Here is a 21,096-nt window from a genome sequence, read left to right as displayed (position 1 = left end):
TGAGATGTTTGGATATTCATCCACGGATATCCCCATATCTGTTGTGTTGCTTTCAGGGTTCTACCAGGTTGTTAGATGAGTCTATTGAAACATGTGAGAAAACAATAAAAGTATTAGTGAAAATTCAGGAATCATTTTCAATATGTGTTGTCTTCCTTTTTCTTATGAACTTGGTGTTAATGTTCTATAACTATAACTTTTTTCTAATATATTTAATTTATAAAATGTTTACTTAACAAATTACCCCTAACCATCTGAAAATGAGATAAAAACAAGAGTAAAATTTAGTAATAATAATTACAATATAAAGCTGTGATATATGAAAAATAATTTATTTTTAAAAATCTACTTGGAAAGTACTCATATGGAGCCTTGATTTGATAGTAATTCAAGGAGGCTTTGTTTATTGAAAAGGGGTTGAGCAGAAAATAAAAACTTGGTTTATAGATGGGAATAATATCTCTACCTTTTTATATTAATGCAAAGATTAATATAAATCATATCTAAAATTTTATGTATTTGATATTAAATAAGTGTTTGATAAATGTTAGTCATCCCAAATTTCCAACAGCACTGACTCATACAGCCTTTTGTGGTTAAAAAAATGTTTTACTTAATCTCAATAAAGTTTTAATTATGAGTAGTGCCTAAAAAGTCACACTGAATTCAATGAATCTTAATAGGGGTATAACAAACAAAACTTGGAAATAATACTTTTTTAGACTAGTATTAAGTCAGTATGCTCATTTCTGTCTGAGATTTTTTAAAACCAGTCTAATACCAAACTAGGTTGCTCAGAGAAGCACCTCTATCATATGATCTCCCTGATATGAGGACATGGAGAAGCAACATGGGGGGTTAGGGGGATAGGAGAAGAATAAATGAAACAAGATGGGATTGGGAGGGAGACAAACCATAAATGACTCTTAATCTCACAAAACAAACTGGGGGTTGCTGGGGGGAGGTGGGATTGGGAGAGGGGGAGAGGGCTATGGACATTGGGGAGGGTATGTGCTATTGTGAGTGCTGTGAAGTGTGTAAACCTGGCGATTCACAGACCGGTACCCCTGGGGATAAAAATACATTATATGTTTATAAAAAAAAAAAAAAATTGGAAGGGGAGGTGAACCATAAGAGACTATGGACTCTGAAAAACAACCTGAGGGTTTTGAAGGGTCAGGGGTGGGAGGTTGGGGAACAGGTGGTGGGTAATAGGGAGAGCACGTTTTGCATGGAGCACTGGGTGTTGTGCAAAAACAATGAATACTGTTACGCTGAAAAAATAAATAAAATGGAAAAAAAAATTAAAAAAAAAAGAAAAAAAAGAAAATTCCAAAGCTCCTGATTATCAATTTACCCCAGCATTATCGAACCTGACAGAATTAGAACAAACGTGAGGTCTGAATCTGTGTTGTGTGTTAGGTCTTCATGAGCTATAATGATTTCCTAATAATGACAGGACCCTAATGGGGAGCAGGCACCTTACCCCAATTCTCTAAGCATATGTGAGATAACCATTTTGCTAAGATGTTGTCAACAGACTTTTATGTAGAATAGATGATTTTATCTGATGACTTTCCAGGTCCCTTTCAATTTCATGAAGATTTAATTCTATCGAGCTAGACTTTGGGAGCAAGAGGGAGAGCAAAGAAAGAGGTACTGTGTGTCTGCCAGAAAGGATAGAGAACAAATGCTTTCCGTTCATTTGCACTATGTGGCCATAGTCATCCAGTTTTAAAGGATACCAAATGTGGAAAAAAATACCTTTGTCATTAGTTCTTCGGTGAGAGGAAAAAAAAATGTTTTCCTTTTTAAAGAACATCCAAAATAAGGCCCCTACTGGATTTTGAATCTGTCGTTTTCTGCAGTTCAAAGGGATTTTGTTAGAAACTGGCAAAATCATTAACTTCTCAGCTTTGAATCATTGAGTAGACAGGATAGAAACATCTCAACTTACAGCAGTACTGGTAGAAAAATTCAACAGTAACAGAAAGCGCATTTAACTCTGAAGATTAAATTGCACAAGTTGCTATTCAAATAAAACTTCCCCTCCAGCAGTCTTTCTTTGTACCGTATCATGAATCTTTTAGAAAATGGGAAAAATATATTAACTATTAAGATTGACCAAAATATTATGCCATTATGTAAGGTTTTTTTTTTCCTACTTGAGACATTCATAAATATCTATGTGATATTCAGTAGTTTGTGATAGCTTTCAGGATCTCTAGAATGGAGGGACACTTTGCATGGTATACAGGGATATGTTTTAGAAATAAAGGGAATTGTGCTTGAGTCAAATACTCAACCTAAGCAACACAAGTTGTATCACAAAAACCCAATATTGCTTTTGGGATCAAATGCCACTCAATTATTATAGAACACTGGAAAAAAATAACTATTGAAAGACTTAACTAAATAGGGCATGAATTCTTGACACAGGATTGAAAGAGTAAATGTTTCCTAAAAATGTTAGTATTTATTATAATTGCCTTGAGTATGTGGCCAGAAAAAGATTTACATGGCTCATGAGAATTTATTATATGGAGTTTATAGTTGGTTCTAATAATTAACTGATAAAAGTATTTTTGAATATTTTATTCAGTAGTATTTGATGCACAAGCACTATAAATTGACCCCATTCTTTATTTCTGAAATGCAAGATATTTAAAATATACTTTTACAAGTCTCCCATCCAAATATAAATTGTTATGGAAAATCTCTAAAAGTAATACCCACCATTGATAAACATCTAAACATCGGGTGTAAAGGAAATGAATCATTCCCTTATGAAATAAGTCAAGAGAGCAGAAAACCTGATGCTTTCATATGTAATTCAGGTGTAGTGTTAGTCAACTTGCTTAACCTCCCTGGGCTGTTTTGGACATTTGCTTTGCTTTCATTACAATTAACCTCAAATGAAAACCATTCTTATAAATTAATACTTACATAGTATTTATGTTTTTATTATAATGGACAAAGTGGGATTAGCCCTGCTCTATGGCATTCAAGTAAATTTAAGTAGAACCCTTTACTGTCTGCCTTGGGAGAAACCCTTAGTCCTTCTGTACTTCTGGATTTGGGGTTAAGCATTCTCCTGTGATTTACTGGCCATGTTCTGAAATACCACATTGTGAATATCATTCTTATAATTTCACCAACTAAATTTTGCAAAGTTTTGTCAGTTGCAGAATTTTACTGCAGTTTCGGGAATGAAGGAGGGGCATCACAATAGCATTGCAGAGCACAGAATAATGTGAATATGCAACAACCTTGGTCTTAAACCGGACCACAGCCATCTTTAGCGACCATTGTTCAATATAGACAACCCTGACTTCTGTCATATTCCTGAACCTTGTGATCATGATTTGATGACTCCACTTACTGATCAAATAGAATATTCAGCATTCATTTATTCTAGTGAACAGAAGTCTTTTGTCTCAAGGATATGCATCCCTTGGAATGCAAAAACAGTTGCTGTTAGTTGTAATTTAAAGATTATTGAGGAGTTTCTACTATATCATAATAGATGATAATGCATTCTGATAATGCATAAATATACTGTAATATACTTTTTATAAATAAAGATTCTTATCATAAGTGGAAGGGGCATCTAACTGACTTGTTTACTTTGTCTCAAACTTTATCTTTAGTACAAGAACAACAATTTTCATAGATTGCTGTAATATTCTATGCTTTGAAGATATTTTTGTATATATGACTAAAATATAATTGAAATAAGACTTCTGAAAAATCAGATATCTAATGTCTTTTCATTTGTTAGAATAGCTGGATAATACCTTAAGCACATTTCTTAAGATTGTAATCCCAAGAAGCTATCCTCTATGTCCCATAAGTTTCCTGTACGATATTGTAAGAGACATTAATGGCATTTATAGGTTTTCATTTGTGAAACAAAGGGGCTGGAGAAGATTTTTCAAAGAATGTTCCCATCTCTTATATGTAATGATTTCATAATTTTAGACATGTAAAAGAAATATGTGCTCCAAATTTGATATTATAATTGTATTATGTCATAATATACTAATTGTTATCACAATTTCAAAAAGATGTCCATGTAGAGACAAGTGCTAGGTAATGTTGGCTGAAAGGACAATAGGGATGGCAGAACTCAAGATGAATATTTCCTTCTACTTTATAGGCAGCTTCCTTAACCGTGGACTCTTGTACTGAGAACCAAGAACCAGGGTATTGCACTGTCAGTAATGTGGCAGTTTCAGATGACTGGTGAGTAAAATTATTAGCTTGATCTTTATTATTAATTGACATTAAAAAGGAAATTATACGAGGGTGACTGAGTGACTCAGTCATTTGAGCGCCTGACTCAGACAAACTCCAGTCTTGATCTCAGGATCATGAGTTTGAGCCCTGTGATAGGTTTTTTTTTGTTGTTGTTTTTTTTTAAGAAATCGTACATTTAAAGATAATTGTATTATGCTGAGTATTACAAAGTTTACAATAGTTTATCCTCTCCAAAGGAATTTTCATGTCGTAAAATAAAAAGTTAATAATTTGTATACAGAATATATAAAAATGGTGTGAAATGGAGTGGTAGAGGGGAGGATAAAGCGAGAGGAAGGAAAGAGTAACATAGGCCGTACTCTTTGAGATGATTCGTGAAATCGTTGCCTGTGACCTGGGTCCTGCAAGGTTAGGCAAGGGACTGAATTAATTTTCAATACCTTCTCTGAAAGTTGCATGTGACAGTTATTCACAGATACTTTTCAACAATGCCTCAAGCTGACACACAGCATTATTCCATCTCAAACATAAGTGATTTTAATAGAAATAGCAACAGAGAAAAATAAATGTCAACACATCATCCATGGCATTAATTAACTCATTGGTATCATTATGATCTTGTAGTGAAGAAAAACTATAAACTAACATTAATATTAGAGTTGTCACTATTTATACGGCATGGTATCTTCTTTCTGATAGTATGCTTCCTCTTGCTAACTCAACATTGTTTTATACATCCCATTTGACTAACTGAAAATGTCATTTCCATAAGTTTTATTATTTTTCATGCCTTGAAAACCTAATAATCCTTTAGAAATCTGTCAGAAGATATGCACCAATAGGTAATATTTTCCATTCAAATTTACCACGCTATAACACATGCCAGAAAATGTTATGTTCACTCTTTTTAAAACTAAACATTCTACTGAAATCTATCGTGTTGGAACTAATATACTTATCTTTGCTTTCTTATGTAGGACTCTTGATGTTCAGCCAAATCGAGTCACAGTTGGAGGTATCAGATCGCTAGAACCGATCCTTCAGAGGAGAGGACATGTGGAAAGCCATGATTTTGTCGGGTGTATAATGGAATTTGCAGTCAACGGAAGGCCTCTGGAGCCCAGCCAAGCTTTGGCAGCACAAGGCATCCTAGATCAGTATGGCAATTTTACTTCTTACTATTTTAAAGAAAAAATGCACAAAATTTACATAATTGAGCATTCAAAGACGAAATTATTGTTCCCAAAGCCCTAAAAGCATCAAGTGTTTTACATTGTTTTGAATTTTAAATATTTATTTATAGTTGCAAAATTTTGTTTGGCATAAATGTGATATTTAGTTGGAAAGTTAACGCTTATTGTCTGAAGTCTAAGAAAGAATATATGTATGCATGTATGGTTGTATATGCTTCACGTTACCTTAAGTGGTTGTTGGGAAGATTATAATGACTAAAGCAGGGTAAATCTCACAGGAAAGAGACTGATACATAATAATATATAAATGTTAGTGATAATGTATGCAAAAAACCATTTGATATTACATAGCTTTATATACAAATGTATATTTTCAAAACTTGATACATCTTTAACAAGCAATAATTTGATTAATTGTAAGACATTTGATTTTCCCATGTAATTATTGGTTAGGTTCCCAGCAATGATTTAGGAACTGTGAAAATAACATTATTTATTGTAAAACTTATTATTCTCATTCATAATGAAAATTGGAAAATTCAGAAAAATAGGAAGTATCCTATAACCTAATTACATAGAGACAAACACTCTTATCTTATTGTCCCATTCATAACTGTCTACTCTTCCATAGTATGAATGTGCCCTACTTTAACTATGAATATACACTTTACTTGTTTCCAATTTTATTGATATTTTAATAGCCCTGTGCTTAATGCTATTCTTAGTATTTTACTGTATTCTATTTTAACCTTTACAACCATTTTATTAGATAGATATTATTATTTTCTGAGTTCTTTGGCGTTTTTAAAAACTTGCTTAAAATCAACCAGCTTGTGAGCAGCAAAGCTAAATCATGAAGTAGGTGCTTGGTCAAGGACAAGGCAGATCCTTGCTTTTGAGAAGTTCACAGTCCCTTTAAATTCATCATTACTAACCTTTTCTGTGGCCATGATTTTGCCTGGTGACATATTCTATTCCCTAATTTAACCGTTTTCCCACTTTTCTCAATGACAATCCTGCCTCCACTTTTCACAGACTTCAAGCATGGTCTCCTGTATCATCTTTCCCAGCTAATGAATTTGCTTTGTAAGTTGCTCAGAAAATTGAAGCAATCAAAAGAAAACTCCCAAAGACTTCTCCTGCCACATTTGCCTATGAACACATGCATCCCAAAGTATACCTTATATCCTGTTACTATGAATGAACTGCTCCTATTTCCACAAAGACCAACCTTTTTTATGTAATGGGTTCAATCGCCAACACCTTCTAAAAACAACTGTTCAGCTGTCTCATCAGTGTTTTCGTTCCTCATTTCAATCCATGCTGTTATTTCTCCCTTTTTATTTTTTTAAAACCTTTATAAATCCCACTTCCTCCCCATCTTTTCTCTTTTTGAAAAATTATTCTATCATTGTCAAAGTGATCAATAAGCTTTACGTTGCTGAAATCAATGGTCAGTTCTCCTCTTATTTGAACTTAGATATTCATCTATCCCTCCCACTAAAAATATTAGTTTGTCCACCAGCACATGGTACACCCCTGGTTTTCTACTCTGATTCTTTGTCTCATCTGCTTGATCTTATCATCTTGATCTTTTATATCTATATTCATTCTTTAAATTACGTGTTGTAGTCCTTAGTTTTAAGTACTGTCTCTAAAACTGGTGACTCTTCAGTATTTATCTTCAACTTGGCCTCTCTGAACTGTAGACCCTGATATCCCACTGCCTACTCAATATCCCACCTATCTTTCCAATAAATATCTCAGACTGAAATTTAAAACTGAGCTCCAGGCCTGCCTTCCTGACTTCTTCCAAATCTACTTGTTCCACAGATTTCCCTATCTTAGAAACTGATCTCAGTCCACCCACCTGTTCAGCCAAACATTTTAGGCTTACCTTTGACTCTTCCCTTCCTGACATACCTCACTTCCATTGCACCAGCATCCAGAATGACATTGAAAAACGGATGTAAATTCTAAGCCTAACTTAGAGGCCTTCATGATACAGCCTCTCTCTTAATTTTCTCACCATATTTATATATACTTCTTTTTTTTGTTCACTCTGCTCCAACCATATTGGGTCCCTCAGTGTTCTTTGAACATATTAGGTACAGTTTCTCTTCAAGGCTTTCTTACTGTTTCCTCTGCTTGGAATGATCTTCTACCAAATATGCTTTTTTCTCTCAGTTTGTTTAGGTCTTTACAAAGGTGGGTCCTTCTTTTACTGATGAATCTAGAGGATCCAGCAACACTGCCCCTCCCCCAAAGCTCGCAATAGTCTTTGTCTATGTTAATTTTCCCATAGAACTTTCTTCATTCTAACATATTACACATTTACCTAATTTTTGTTTTATTTTGTTTTTTGACTGCTTCCTCCACAAAAAGAAATAACTACTCCATGAATATATGGATGTTTTTCGTCACTTTACTCCCATGCTTAGAATAGTATGCTTATAATTGGCATATAGTAAGCAGTCAATAAGTATTTGTTGAATGTGTTACTGGGGAGGAGATGTGTAAACAAATAAATAGGTGGTCCATTAGGTAACATTAACCAAAGATGTCCAACTCAAATGAAAATTAATTGAAAGAAGAAATTTTCACCTCTTTTTCTGTATTGTGTAAGATGTCATTTGTTTCATTTTCTCCTTTATGAATGAGGCAGAGAATGTGTTACAGAACAGCTCCTTGTTGGATTAGATGCTCCAAACGTAGTTGTGACTTGAGTTTCAAAGAAGTGAGTTCATGAAACTCAGCAAGCTAATAAAAGCTTATACCTAATTTTAACAAGTGCTCCCCCTCATACTTTATTTTGTGCCTTACGGTTCTTTATTTTGATTTCGTTTTAGATGTCCTAGACTGGAAGGTGCTTGTACTCACAGCCCCTGCCAGCATGGCGGCACGTGTACAGACTACTGGTCATGGCAGCAGTGTCATTGCAAAGAAGGACTAACTGGAAAATACTGTGAGAAATGTATGCAAGCTTTTGTTTTATCTTCCACTGGAAATTGTCATCATCATGAGAAGTATAGATATAGGCCCTTAAATAAGTAACTGTATTCAAAGAATTATTTTCATTCTAGATGCTGTAAATATTAAATGGTAATAATAAGTAAAAATGTAGTGACGTTTTCTACTTATTTTTTAACTTGAAGAAGAGTGATGTTCTTCTAGAATTATTTACTAAATTTTTCATTTCCATTTTATGACTTTATTAATTTTGGGAACCTAATTTATAGGAATGTTACACAGTTTACAAGATTGAGGACTATACCAGGTTTTGGCTTATTATCTGCCTTTAGGGGATATTTCTCCAATAAATATTTTGTATGTGGCAGAAAGCATAGATACTAAATGACTGAACACTGATGTCATAAAATGTCAGTATAATCTATTATAGTTAAGAGTGCTACTTGTATTTTATTTTATTATTTCGTTTTTTTAAGATTTTATTCATTTATTTTGAGAGAGAGAATGGAGGGGCAGAGGCTGAGGGAGAGAGAGAATATCAAGCAGACTGCCCACTGAGCACAGAGCCCATCACAGGGATCTATTTCATGACTTTGAGGTCATGACAGCAGAAATCAAGAACCAGGCACTTGGGTGCTTGCGTGGCTCAGCTGGTTAAGTGTCTGCCTTAGGCTCAGGTTGTAATCCTGGAGTTCCAGGATCTTTCTCTCAAATAAATTAAAAAAAAAAAAAAAAGGATCAGACACTTAACTGACTGAACCACCCAGACACTCAATATTTGCATTTGCATTTTAATTTACAGTTATTGTATTTGGTTTTGAGTCTTTTTAAATCTTTTTAGTAGTTATTTGCTTTTAAACACTAATACTGCTTTTCATAAGACATTGGTGACATTCAAGCCATCTTTAGAATATGACATTCTATAATTTTAAGCTGTATATTTCCCTAACTAACCCTAATGGGGTTTCTTTTGTAAAATTTGCTTTATTTTCAAATATGTGGTTACTATACTTTCAATTATGTGATTACTACTTAAATCATTGCAGTTATTTGACCACTTCTTAAGAAGTCTTGATTCTATTAAAGTATGAGAATGAATAGAAATTCATGATCACATTAAAGATATAATATACTCAAAAAGATCTCACTAGCAGAAGGTATAATTACATTTAATTTTTAAGATAAAATCAAAACAAAAAGTATGCTGTCACATAATATTTGCTATAGTAGTAGGTATTTTATAAGTAGGAACCCAATTATATCTGGAATATTAAATAAGTCATTGGCTTGAGAAATGCCCGAGGTTCTTTTTTTAAATTGAGATATTACATATACTATAAAATTTACCTTTATAAAGTATACTGTTCAATGCTGTAACCCTTTTGAGTTCATTTGCTTTATGTCCTTTCTTTAGCTACATTCACCATTACTATAACAAACTTCTAAAGTTCAGTGATATGAATATTTTATCACATTATGATAAATTTTAATTATACATGACAATTACATATAATGATAAATTCTATGTGATCATATGATTACTACTACTAAAGTTGCTACAAATACAAATATTTGATTGTGCACTTCTTTGTCCAAATTTGTAATGTGCTACAGGTTTAAGAATATAAATCACTTAATTAGGAAAACATATTCATTTATGAATTTTGGAAGCACAATAAAACTTATTATGACCACATTTTTCAACTCCATATTTTTAACAGGTGATATCTCTGCAGGTATTCATGATTTATATCATATATCAAATATGTTAATGAATATTTCCCAAATGATTAACGTTTCTGAATTGGATTTAAGCATTTGAAATGAACTTACACAATAATTCACAAGTGGAAATATTTTTTTTTCCCCAAGGAGAGGATTGGAGAATATTGATTCTGAAATTTTTTATAATGTTTGTCACCTCTCAACACTATTTAAGAAGCCAAATAGACATTCATTTTTCTCTTTCTTCATTGGCTTTCAGCTATTACTCCTGACACTGCCTTATCATTAGAAGGCAAAGGGCGCTTGGATTACCACATGAGTCAGAATGAGAAGCGGGAATATTTGTTAAGACAGAGCATACGAGGTGCCATGTTGGAGCCTTTTGGTGTGAACAGTCTGGAAATAAAATTCAGAACAAGAAGCGAGAATGGCATTTTAATCCATATCCAAGAAAGCAGCAATTACACTACTGTGAAGGTAGGATAAAAGCTAATGGTGACTTCATTTGACTAGACCGCCTGCTGTGCCATGGTTTAAATCACTTTGCCCATAATTTCTGTCCTTTTCTTTACAATCCATTAGAGTTCCGACTAATGCTGGGCACTCTTCCAATATCATCTATCTTAACTATTCCCCAGGCATTGGCCAGAGTAACAAAGATCTGAATGGTCTGGTTTCTAAACATCTTTGTCTTGGTTTCGAGTAAAGACCACTGCTAGGTAGGCCAGCATAGAAAGAGTTTGTTGCAATTTACTTTGTCAAATAAAAATTCATATTTCTGTTATTTCTCTATTTTTAAACAAAGTAAAACAAAAAGACAATGTGTCTTTGAAGTTTAAAAAAAATTCTCCAAAAATTATTCCAAAGACTAATATGTTTATATTAACTGGTGGGACTAGACTAAGGAAAATCATTTTTAAATTATCTGGCTTTATTCTGGAGCATATAGCCAATTCACTAATTTCACAGGGTATACCGTATGAAATTAAGTATCTTTGGAATTATTGTCAGTTAAATCACAGCTGAGTTCTCCAAATAATTTCTAAATAAGTTACTTTTAAACATTCTATTTCATGAAAACAATGTACTGATTTATCGTTAGGATTTTACATAATAGTTTCACTATAAATGAGATGTTAAACTGGTGAATAATTTCCTTAGATATGCACGTTCCTTCAGCTCTTAGATTTCTTAATTTCTAAGACTATTGTCTGCTTTCTTTCCCACAAATAAGACTTCATCTTTTAAATCATCAGTTTCTTCAGTTTAGGTATCTTAAATGATTTCTATTAACATCACTTTGCTATTATAATCTATTCATAATTTTACATGAATTTTGTTAAATTCTGAAGGACATACACCCAGATTTTCTATATTATTTTCACCTAAAAATTAATATTTTGAAAATTACTGAAAGCTTTGTTCATGAAGACAAAAGGCAATATACATAGCAAATTACTAGGTTTAATTCACATAAAATACTACTAATAAAAGCAGACGCTTGCCTCTAAACTTCAGCCTCTTTTTTCTTAAAATTTCTCTCCATCCAAGTCAACTCTGGTTGTTATGGTGCATGCATATATCTTTAATAAGTAGTACAAAAACTCTTTCTAGAATTTTCACAATCCTCGTAGTTCAATAATTCTCAGTTGGGGTTCAGGTTTACCTGCCCCCGGCCCAGGGGATGTCTGACAATGTCTGGAGGCCATTTTTTCTTGATGGAATGGTTTATTAAAATGCTAAAAACTTTTTTTTCCTTCCTTTTTCAATCTGGAGGCATTTTTATTGTTGCGGTGGGGAGGGGTGCTACCAGCATCTAGTAGGGAGAGGTCAGTCATGTCACTGAACATCCTACATAGCACAACACAGCACCCCACAACAAAGAAATTTCTAGTCCAAAATGTCAAGAGTAATGAGGTTGAGAAACTCTGCTCTAATCCAGTACAAAAGAACATCTTCAGGTTATAACTTTACCTCAATTATGGAAACAAAGAGCCCGGTTCAGGATTAATAAAGCTACAGCAAAACAAAACACACATGTCACTGTATTGTGTTATTATTTAGTGTTTATAATTCGCACTGGAAAGTGTATCAGAACCAAAGAAAGTAATGATGTCCAGAAAGAAGTAAACCTTTACAGTCTAGGAGAAACACGTTTTTGTATGCGTTGAGAGGCTTTGACATTGAGGTCTGTGCATTTTCTGTTAAGCTGCTTCCAAGGCCTCGTGCCATTTAAATGACATATGAAATATTTCTGTACATTATCTCTTTAAGCCAAGAGATACAAAATACAATGTGGTTGAAGAAATCAGAGACAGAACTTTTTTTTTCCCCTTAAGGAAGAAGCTGAATGTCAGAATCCATTTTTGTCACCATAAAATCTTGCATTTCCAACAGGACAGCCGCATGTGACTTCTCCAGATTTTCTTACACTGGTAGCAAGCACTTAGAAAGAGATTTTTTTTTTTTTCCTGGAGAAAAGTAAATGCTAATGAATAAAAATAATGACTAATGCAGACCAAAATGCACATTTCTTTTGTATGAATATTTTGAAAAGCAGCTTTTCAGAGATCAAAGGGCTTGGCAAGTAAAATAAGTAGATTAAAAAACCAGTGAATAAGGAGAACAAAATAGACAGGAAGTGAATGGCTGTTGTAAGTAAGCAGGCAAGTTATTTGGATGACAGGAATACGATCTACTTACACAGGCTAGGAAGCTGGTCAGGAGGGACTGTTACTTTTCATTTAGCTTATCGGTGACTAAGGCCCCTGGTTTTCTTCTTTCTTTCTTTTGGCTCACTTTTGACAGTTTCTTTCTCTCTCTCTCTCTCTTTTTTTTTCCCCTTCTTTTTCTTTCTCTTTCTTTTTCTTTCTCTTCCTCTTTCTCTCTCTTTGTCTGTTCTTTCTTTCTTTCTTTTCCTTCCTTCCTTGAATCAATCCATCTCTCCTTCTCCCTCTCTCTCTTACACAAAAGGCAGTTAGATGATATTTTTGAAGATAAAGGGGAGTTGGGTTTGAGGAACTTCAAGGTTTGAGGGGAGAGTATCAGGAGAGGTTGGCAATAACAATGTGAGGAGAGAGGCGATTATGCAGAATAGATAGACTCTGTTCAGATAAAAAAGAAGTAGGTAGAGAGCATTTTAGATAGAAAAACAGAAGGAAGCATACTTATGTATAATTGTGTTGATGGTATATTTAAAGTGTTTCACAAATCTCCCTTCTTCTACTGCATATTGTGTATCTCCATATTTGGAGTTCTGTGATAATGTCAGATGGACTTTATTTTTGTTCCAAATCAATTCTGTTGTTCTGGCATATAGGTCTTGTTTTTGTTTTTGTTTTTGTTTTTTTGAGTGAAGCCCAAAGTACAGAGTTGGGATGAGGGACACAGAGCTCTAGTTTAAAAAGGAAGTAAGGAAGTAAATAAATGAATAAATAAATCTGTAGGTAAATAAACCAAGCAAAAATTAGCATAAAAATGAACATGATGCTTTCAAAGTTAGAAAGGATAAAAGAGCCAGGTACAGTATTGGGGGGGTGGCGCAAAACATTACAAATGTTGCAATGGGAACTTGTGTTCTCATTCACCAGAGTCCATGTGTATTCTAAAGACTCTCATGTCAGAGCGGTTGAGTAAAATGATGGCATAGTTTGATCAGGTAGGAGGAAAACTCAGAGCGGGAAGAAGACTCTTCCCAAGGCTTCTTTCCAAAAGGACTCTGGCTCTCACCAAAGAGAGATTGCTGTTTTTACTGTGTGTTTCATGAGACATTGCCCATTTGATGAAGTGTTATTGTCATTTAACCACAACCTTCTTTTCTTTTCCCATCCGAGTTTGGTACTAAAATATACTATTATCTAGAGAGTCTGCTTTAATAAAATGTTACAGTATGAATAATGTATGTAAATGTGTTAGGCATATTTTCCACAAAGCAAAAATGAACGGATTTTTAGCTCTACCAGATGTGTTTGTTGCATGTAGAAATAACATTTGATCCGAGTGACAAAATAACTGATCCGCCCTTTCATCCCTGTCATCTGATACACGGTGCCACTTCATCCCCTGGCCCAGGCACCAGCTCTGTCTGGCAGCATGGTGGGATTATGCTCTCTGAACCAAATGTTCATCTTTCCTCATAAATTATTTCGTTTTCTAAAGTACTCAGAATACTGGAAACTTGGTAGCTGGAAACTGGAGCAGGAGCATCCTGTTACCCAATGTTCTACTGGGCAAAGTCAAAGAAACCAAATATCCCTTAGATAAATTATAAAAGGCAGCCAAAGTGAAGACTTGCCCAGACACCTCATTATTAAGAACTCACTCGTTATTCATCATGGTTTTCATCTCAATAAATGATATAAACAATAGGCATGCTTTCTTCTAAAATTCCAGTGTGTTACAGATGACAGATGAAAGAATTTCTGTCTATTTTCCCAACTATGTTTCATTTTTCCCTGAGCATTGATGTTTCTTTTTGCAAGTAGTTTTAACCTTTTTTGATCACCCTGGACCTTTTACTAAACTGACAGATTTTTTTTTACACCTGCCATTGTGATGAAATGATAAGTAATTACAAAAAAGGTGTACTTTACTTAAAATGGGTTTTCACTCCATCATTACCTCAGATTCTGGAAAATAATGTTATGCATCTTGAAAAATTAGGTATGACTATAATAGCACCTTGAAAACTATTGAAACAATCAAATGTGAAGGTATCTGTTGCTTAAATTTATAGAACCAGTAGGGATAAGTATACTCTGATTCAGCCGGACTCTTCAGCTAGTCTCTTGGATTGATTGATTTGAGACAGAGAGAATGAGTGAGAGCACAAGCCAGGGGGAAAGGCAGGGGAGGGAAGCAGACTTCCTGTTAAGCGAGGAGCCCGACGTGGGACTCGATCCCAGGACCCTGGGATTATGACCTGAGTCCAAGGCAGATATGTAACCATCTGAGCCAGAGAGGCGCCCTAGTCTTTTGGCTTTAAATTGATCAATATTTTAAGGCTTCATTTCATTTTTGATTCTGTTTTATTCAGGCACACCATAGTTTAATTATACATTATTTTTAATACATTTTACAGATTAAAAATGGCAAAGTCCATTTTACATCAGATGCAGGAATTGCTGGGAAAGTGGAAAGAAATATTCCTGAAGTGTATGTTGCAGATGGCCACTGGCATACTTTTCTAATCGGAAAAAATGGAACAGCCACAGTATTATCCATCGACAGAATATATAACAGAGATATTATCCACCCTACCCAGGATTTCGGTGGCCTCGATGTGCTCACTATATCTCTTGGAGGAATTCCACCTAATCAAGCTCATCGAGATTCTCAAACAGGTAAATGCTTATGTTGAGCAAAGGAACGGTAAAATTGTTCTTATCAAAGTAGTTGGACTTCTGATAATACCCATTATGCGTATTCTGAGACTCTCATAACTGTCCTTAGGAAGCCTGTAATGAATTATTGGCTGTCACTTACTTTAGCCATTTGGATTTATTCTAGCAAGTTCATAATTCAGCCCATGGTGCTTCCCTTGTCCACCAAATATTTACTTATTCATTAATTCACTTACTCATTCATTTTTTAACTCACATGACAGATATTTACTGAGCCCCACCCTTGGCACTGGGAGTACAATGGTGGATTAAATAAATAGCTACTCTCATATGACAATGAAGACAAACATCAATGAAATCATTATACAAGTGAATATATTATTTTAGAATATGATAAATGATTTGAAGAAGGAATGTAGAATTCTAAGTGATTTTCAAAAAAGGAGAGAGGGAAACCTCCCTGGGAAATTGACACTGGTACTTCAAACTGAACTACGAAAATGAAGATGGGAGAGTATGAAAGCCTAATTTATATTGTTAGGAACTAAACAAAAGTAGGAAGTTAGTTCCTAAGTAGTTCCTACAAAAGTAGGAACTTAACAAAAAGTAGATTGAGTCAAGGTCACAGAATCTGGCCTATTGGCTTATTGGAGACTGCTGTCACAGGTAAAGCATGAAATTGAAGAATGAAGCAGGGCCTTCTAGACGTGTCATGTTTTTGCTCTTACTCTCAGGACAATGGGAAGTCACCAAAAAGTTTCTCTTAGAGGAGTCTCAAGATTAGATATGCAGTGATATTAAATATCTTTCAGGTTACAACATGGAGAATGCATCGGAGGAGGACAAGAGGACACTTGCATAATTTAGCTGGGATGATATTGTTGTGATCTAGGCAAGGTATTGTGTGAGTCTTAGCTAGTGTGGTGGTAAAGGAGTTAGTAAGAAGTAGATAGGGAAGGAATACTTCAGAAATTAAGATAAACTAAACTGTTGATGCTTTGAGTGAAATTCAGGAAGGTTTCTGACCTATCAACTAGAAGAAGGGGAGTGCCACTGAAAGAAGAAACTGCAGAGAAGTGCAGGAAAAAGTGTGTCTATGGGAAATAGCAAGACGGTGGTGTGGGACCTCTGGGGTTAGGCCCACCTTTGCAAAAGACTTTTGGATGGGTGGACTACAGTCAGGAGTGGACACCAGCTAGAAATGCATATGAGGAGTTAGCTGAGTCAAGCAGGTGACTGAAGTCCTGAGTAGAGTAGTAGTGTGGAGTAGAAAGAAAGCCTAGAGCCTTAACTTACGCAACCCTGGGAGTCAGTGGCTGTTTAGAGGAAAATGAAACGTAAAAGAGACTAAGTCACTGAAAGAAAATCTGGAAAGTAGGAACAAAAGCAGATGTTACAGAAGCTCATGGAAAAAGAGTGTATCAGGGATGGAAATACCGCTACAATGGAAAGATACCAGGAAAACTGAAAAATGCAGGGAGAGGGATAGGCTTAAGGCACAAGAGTAAAAAGTCCAGGTCATAACTAGTTCTTATATACTTAACTTCTTTGAGAATATGGACGCTAATTCTTTTGGATGCTGTAGGAAACAAACCAATGTAAATCATAGTCTTGTATTAGTCAAAATGGATTCTTGGGCTCTGTGACAGGAACCTTAGCAATATTAGCACATTCAAGTCCAACAAAGAGTTTCTCAACTTCAAAAAAATAATAATGATTAGCCTCTAAGGAGCCATTTTAGATGTTTTTTTCTAACTTCTGCCGTTCCCACCTCATGAAGTGTTCATGCTGTAGTTATATTCGATATCCGTCCTCTAGGGGACCACAAAGCTTTGTAATAGCCGGTGTTCAACTCCTTAAGAGCAATATCGCCTCCATGGAGAATGTATGATATCTAATGATTAAAGCTGTTAGTCTATTTTTTTTTTCTGTTTGCTGTTGTTGTTCTTTGTAAGTATTTTTAAATACCTTTTATTTCTATGTATGCAATTCTTGTTATGCAGACTATAAAAATAAGACAAATAGATAAATAACTAAAAAGAGGAAGGAAAAGAAAATACAGCCTGAGTCATTCATAAATCTTCAGAAAGAGCAATATCTGAGCAATTCTCTCCATACTTTTGTCATGGAAATCTTCTAGATCTTAAGTTACATTGTAAGATGCACAGAGTTACCATCTTTGGACTGGGCAATGGTACTGAGAATGTGGCTTCTTTTTACCAAACGTGATCGCGCAGCTTCTTTTTACCAGAGTCCCCCAGTGCAGCATTGTAAGTCTTGGTTTCCTCTAGATGCCTCACTGCTCCTTCTTCCCGCTGCAGGTTTTGACGGCTGCATTGCTTCTATGCTATATGGTGGTGAAAGTCTTCCTTTCAGTGGGAAGCATAGCTTGGCCTCCATCTCTAAGACAGATCCCTCCGTGAAGATTGGCTGTCGTGGCCCCAACATTTGTGCCAGCAACCCCTGCTGGGGTGACTTACTGTGCATTAATCAGTGGTATGCCTACAAGTGTGTTCCTCCCGGAGACTGTGCATCACACCCATGTCAGAATGGGGGCAGCTGCGAGCCAGGCCTGCACTCTGGCTTCACATGTAGCTGCCCGGAGTCCCACACCGGGAGGACCTGTGAGACAGTGGTGGCCTGCCTCGGTGTCCTCTGTCCTCAGGGGAAAGTGTGCAAAGCTGGAAGTCCTGGAGGCCATGTCTGTGTTCTGAGCCAGGGTCCTGAAGAGATCTCCCTGCCCTTGTGGGCTGTGCCAGCCATCGTGGGCAGCTGTGCCACAGTCCTGGCCCTCCTGGTCCTCAGCCTGATTCTGTGTAACCAGTGCAGGGGGAAGAAGACCAAAAACCCCAAAGAGGAGAAGAAACCGAAGGAGAAGAAGAAGAAGGGAAGTGAGAACGTTGCTTTTGATGACCCAGACAATATCCCCCCCTATGGGGATGATATGACTGTGAGGAAGCAGCCCGAGGGGAACCCGAAGCCAGATATCATTGAGCGGGAGAACCCCTACCTCATCTATGATGAGACCGACATTCCCCACAGTTCAGAAACCATTCCCAGCGCCCCCTTGGCCTCTCCAGAGCAAGAGATAGAGCATTACGACATCGACAACGCTAGCAGCATCGCCCCTTCGGATGCAGACATCATCCAACACTACAAGCAGTTCCGCAGCCACACGCCGAAATTTTCTATCCAGAGGCACAGCCCCCTAGGCTTTGCGAGGCAGTCCCCCATGCCTTTAGGAGCGAGCAGTTTGACTTACCAGCCTTCATACAGCCAGGGTTTGAGAACCAGCTCCCTGAGCCACTCCGCTTGCCCAACCCCCAACCCCCTGTCTCGCCACAGCCCAGCCCCATTCTCGAAGTCCTCTACTTTCTACAGGAACAGCCCGGCCAGGGAATTGCATCTGCCTATGAGAGACGGAAATACATTGGAAATGCACGGGGATGCCTGCCAACCTGGCATTTTCAACTATGCCACAAGGCTGGGAAGGAGAAGTAAGAGCCCTCAGGCCATGGCCTCTCATGGTTCTAGACCAGGGAGTCGCTTAAAGCAGCCAATTGGGCAGATTCCTCTGGAATCTTCTCCTCCGGTAGGACTGTCAATTGAAGAGGTGGAGAGGCTAAACACCCCTCGCCCTAGAAACCCGAGTATCTGCAGTGCAGATCACGGAAGGTCTTCTTCAGAAGAGGACTGCAGGAGGCCATTGTCCAGAACAAGGAACCCAGCGGATGGCATCCCAGCTCCAGAATCTTCTTCTGATAGTGACTCACATGAGTCTTTCACTTGCTCAGAGATGGAATATGACAGGGAAAAGCCAATGGTGTATACTTCCAGGATGCCTAAATTATCTCAAGTCAATGAATCTGATGCAGATGACGAAGATAATTATGGAGCCAGACTGAAGCCTAGAAGATACCATGGCCGCAGGGCGGAAGGAGGACCTGTGGGCACACAGGCGGCAGCCCCAGGGGTTGCTGACAACACACTGCCCTTGAAGCTTGGGCAGCAAGCAGGGAATTTCAACTGGGACAACCTTTTGAACTGGGGCCCTGGCTTTGGCCATTATGTAGATGTTTTTAAGGATTTGGCATCTCTCCCAGAAAAAGCAGCAGCAAACGAAGAAGGCAAGAGTGGGACAACGAAGCCGGTCCCCAAAGATGGGGAAGCAGAGCAGTATGTGTGAACTTTATGTACTGGCATTATAAAAATCAGAAAACAAGGGACACTCAAACCATTGTAAGGTTGTCGACTAAGGTGGGTTCCATTTGCAAAACAGGCCAGTATGGACTGGTGTTGGAGGGAAACTTTAAAAAATAATAACCACAATGCTGCTGAAACAGACTCAACGCAAGTCTTTAATTTAAATATGCTTGGCTGAATTTATTTTTCTGCATGCATCGTATTTTGTAACTAGTTATGTGGCATGCAGCGTTTGGAAAGTTTTTCCTTATTTACCAATGTTTGAGTTGTGATTTTTTAAAATTAATACCGTTGCCATTGCAGAAATGAATTTGTGCTTTCACAGTGGGGTATGTGTATCGTTTCCATTGTATTATCATTGTTACGTTTTGCATCACAAGATCCTTGAGGTTTAAGCAATCCTTGTAAAGTGTAGGAAGAGCCCTCCTATCCTTGAACGAAAGACTAAGTATTAACACTTTCCAGAATTATAGATTCCATATTAGATGTTGCTCAGAAATGTCTGATATTTGAGTTAAGTTTTACATGACAGTGGGTACTAAAGTTAAGTCATTTTGTTCAGCACTTTAGAATTTTCCTACAAAATTGTGTTAAAACTTTTGAATCTCTCTTTTTTTTTTAATAAACCGTTCCAGTCTTCTGACCTTCATCAGGCTTCCACTAGGAACAAAATGACTGTATGTTTTCCTTAGAACACTGCTCCCTTCTTACTGTGGAATGATGTTCTCAGCAGCACTTCTCAGAGACACTTTTGGAAGTTATTTATTGAAAAATGTTCTATGCTTTTAAAATTTTAAAGAATCAACCTAAAGAAAGCCTATAATTGGACTTGTTTTTCAACCATTTAACATCTATCCCAAGTACCCAGTTTTTATAATTTATATAAAGTCGAATTTCAACTCTCCTTTCTTTCCACCATTTTGTAGATCATGTTTTAATACAGTGTAAAAACTTTTTTTTTTACACCTAAGCTGTGTTTTTGATACTGATATTTTCCTATGCTGAAAAGTTTTCTTACTTTCAGGGAAGGTAAGAAAATACTTTTTTTACATTTGTTACTTATGTAACGTTCATATTTTTCACATTTTGATATTTGTAACATACTGTATGCTTTCTACTTGTAAATGCGAACAATAGAATTAAAATATTTATTTAAAATACTTTGCATTCATCGTGTGATGTTAAATTTTCATCGTTCTACACTCTTTTTATGCCCAACTTGAATAATCTCTACTTGTCAATAGACAAGGTGAACTATGAGTGGACGACATCATTTTCTTCTAAAAAACCTCAGTGTGGATAATTGCCAGGACAGATATTTTAAGGTCACTTTAGTACATTTCTATCTGTCAGAGTTCTTGAAATTCCCTAGGGCATAATGAGTCTAGACGAGATTTCGTCTT

The 21,096-nt window shown here is 36.3% G+C and overlaps 1 protein-coding gene across 1 annotated transcript in view; it reads left to right on the top strand.

Annotated features, from left to right (window-relative positions):
- The window catches only part of FAT4 (FAT atypical cadherin 4), a 181,134-nt gene extending 160,318 nt beyond the window's left edge, over positions 1 to 20,816 (top strand). The window contains exons 12-17 of the mRNA XM_045997091.1: positions 4,160 to 4,245; positions 5,238 to 5,417; positions 8,303 to 8,427; positions 10,408 to 10,625; positions 15,229 to 15,490; positions 17,812 to 20,816. Of these exons, the coding sequence (XP_045853047.1) occupies positions 4,160 to 4,245; positions 5,238 to 5,417; positions 8,303 to 8,427; positions 10,408 to 10,625; positions 15,229 to 15,490; positions 17,812 to 19,676 (2,736 nt within the window). The 3' untranslated portion in view covers positions 19,677 to 20,816. The remainder of the gene's footprint in view (positions 1 to 4,159; positions 4,246 to 5,237; positions 5,418 to 8,302; positions 8,428 to 10,407; positions 10,626 to 15,228; positions 15,491 to 17,811) is intronic.
- The last annotated feature ends 280 nt before the right edge of the window (positions 20,817 to 21,096 follow it).

Source organism: Meles meles, chromosome 2 (genome assembly GCF_922984935.1).
Source record: "Meles meles chromosome 2, mMelMel3.1 paternal haplotype, whole genome shotgun sequence".
Classification (NCBI taxonomy): Eukaryota; Metazoa; Chordata; class Mammalia; order Carnivora; family Mustelidae; genus Meles; species Meles meles.
Note: the sequence above shows the minus strand (reverse complement) of the source record. Positions and strands in the feature narration are given on the sequence as shown.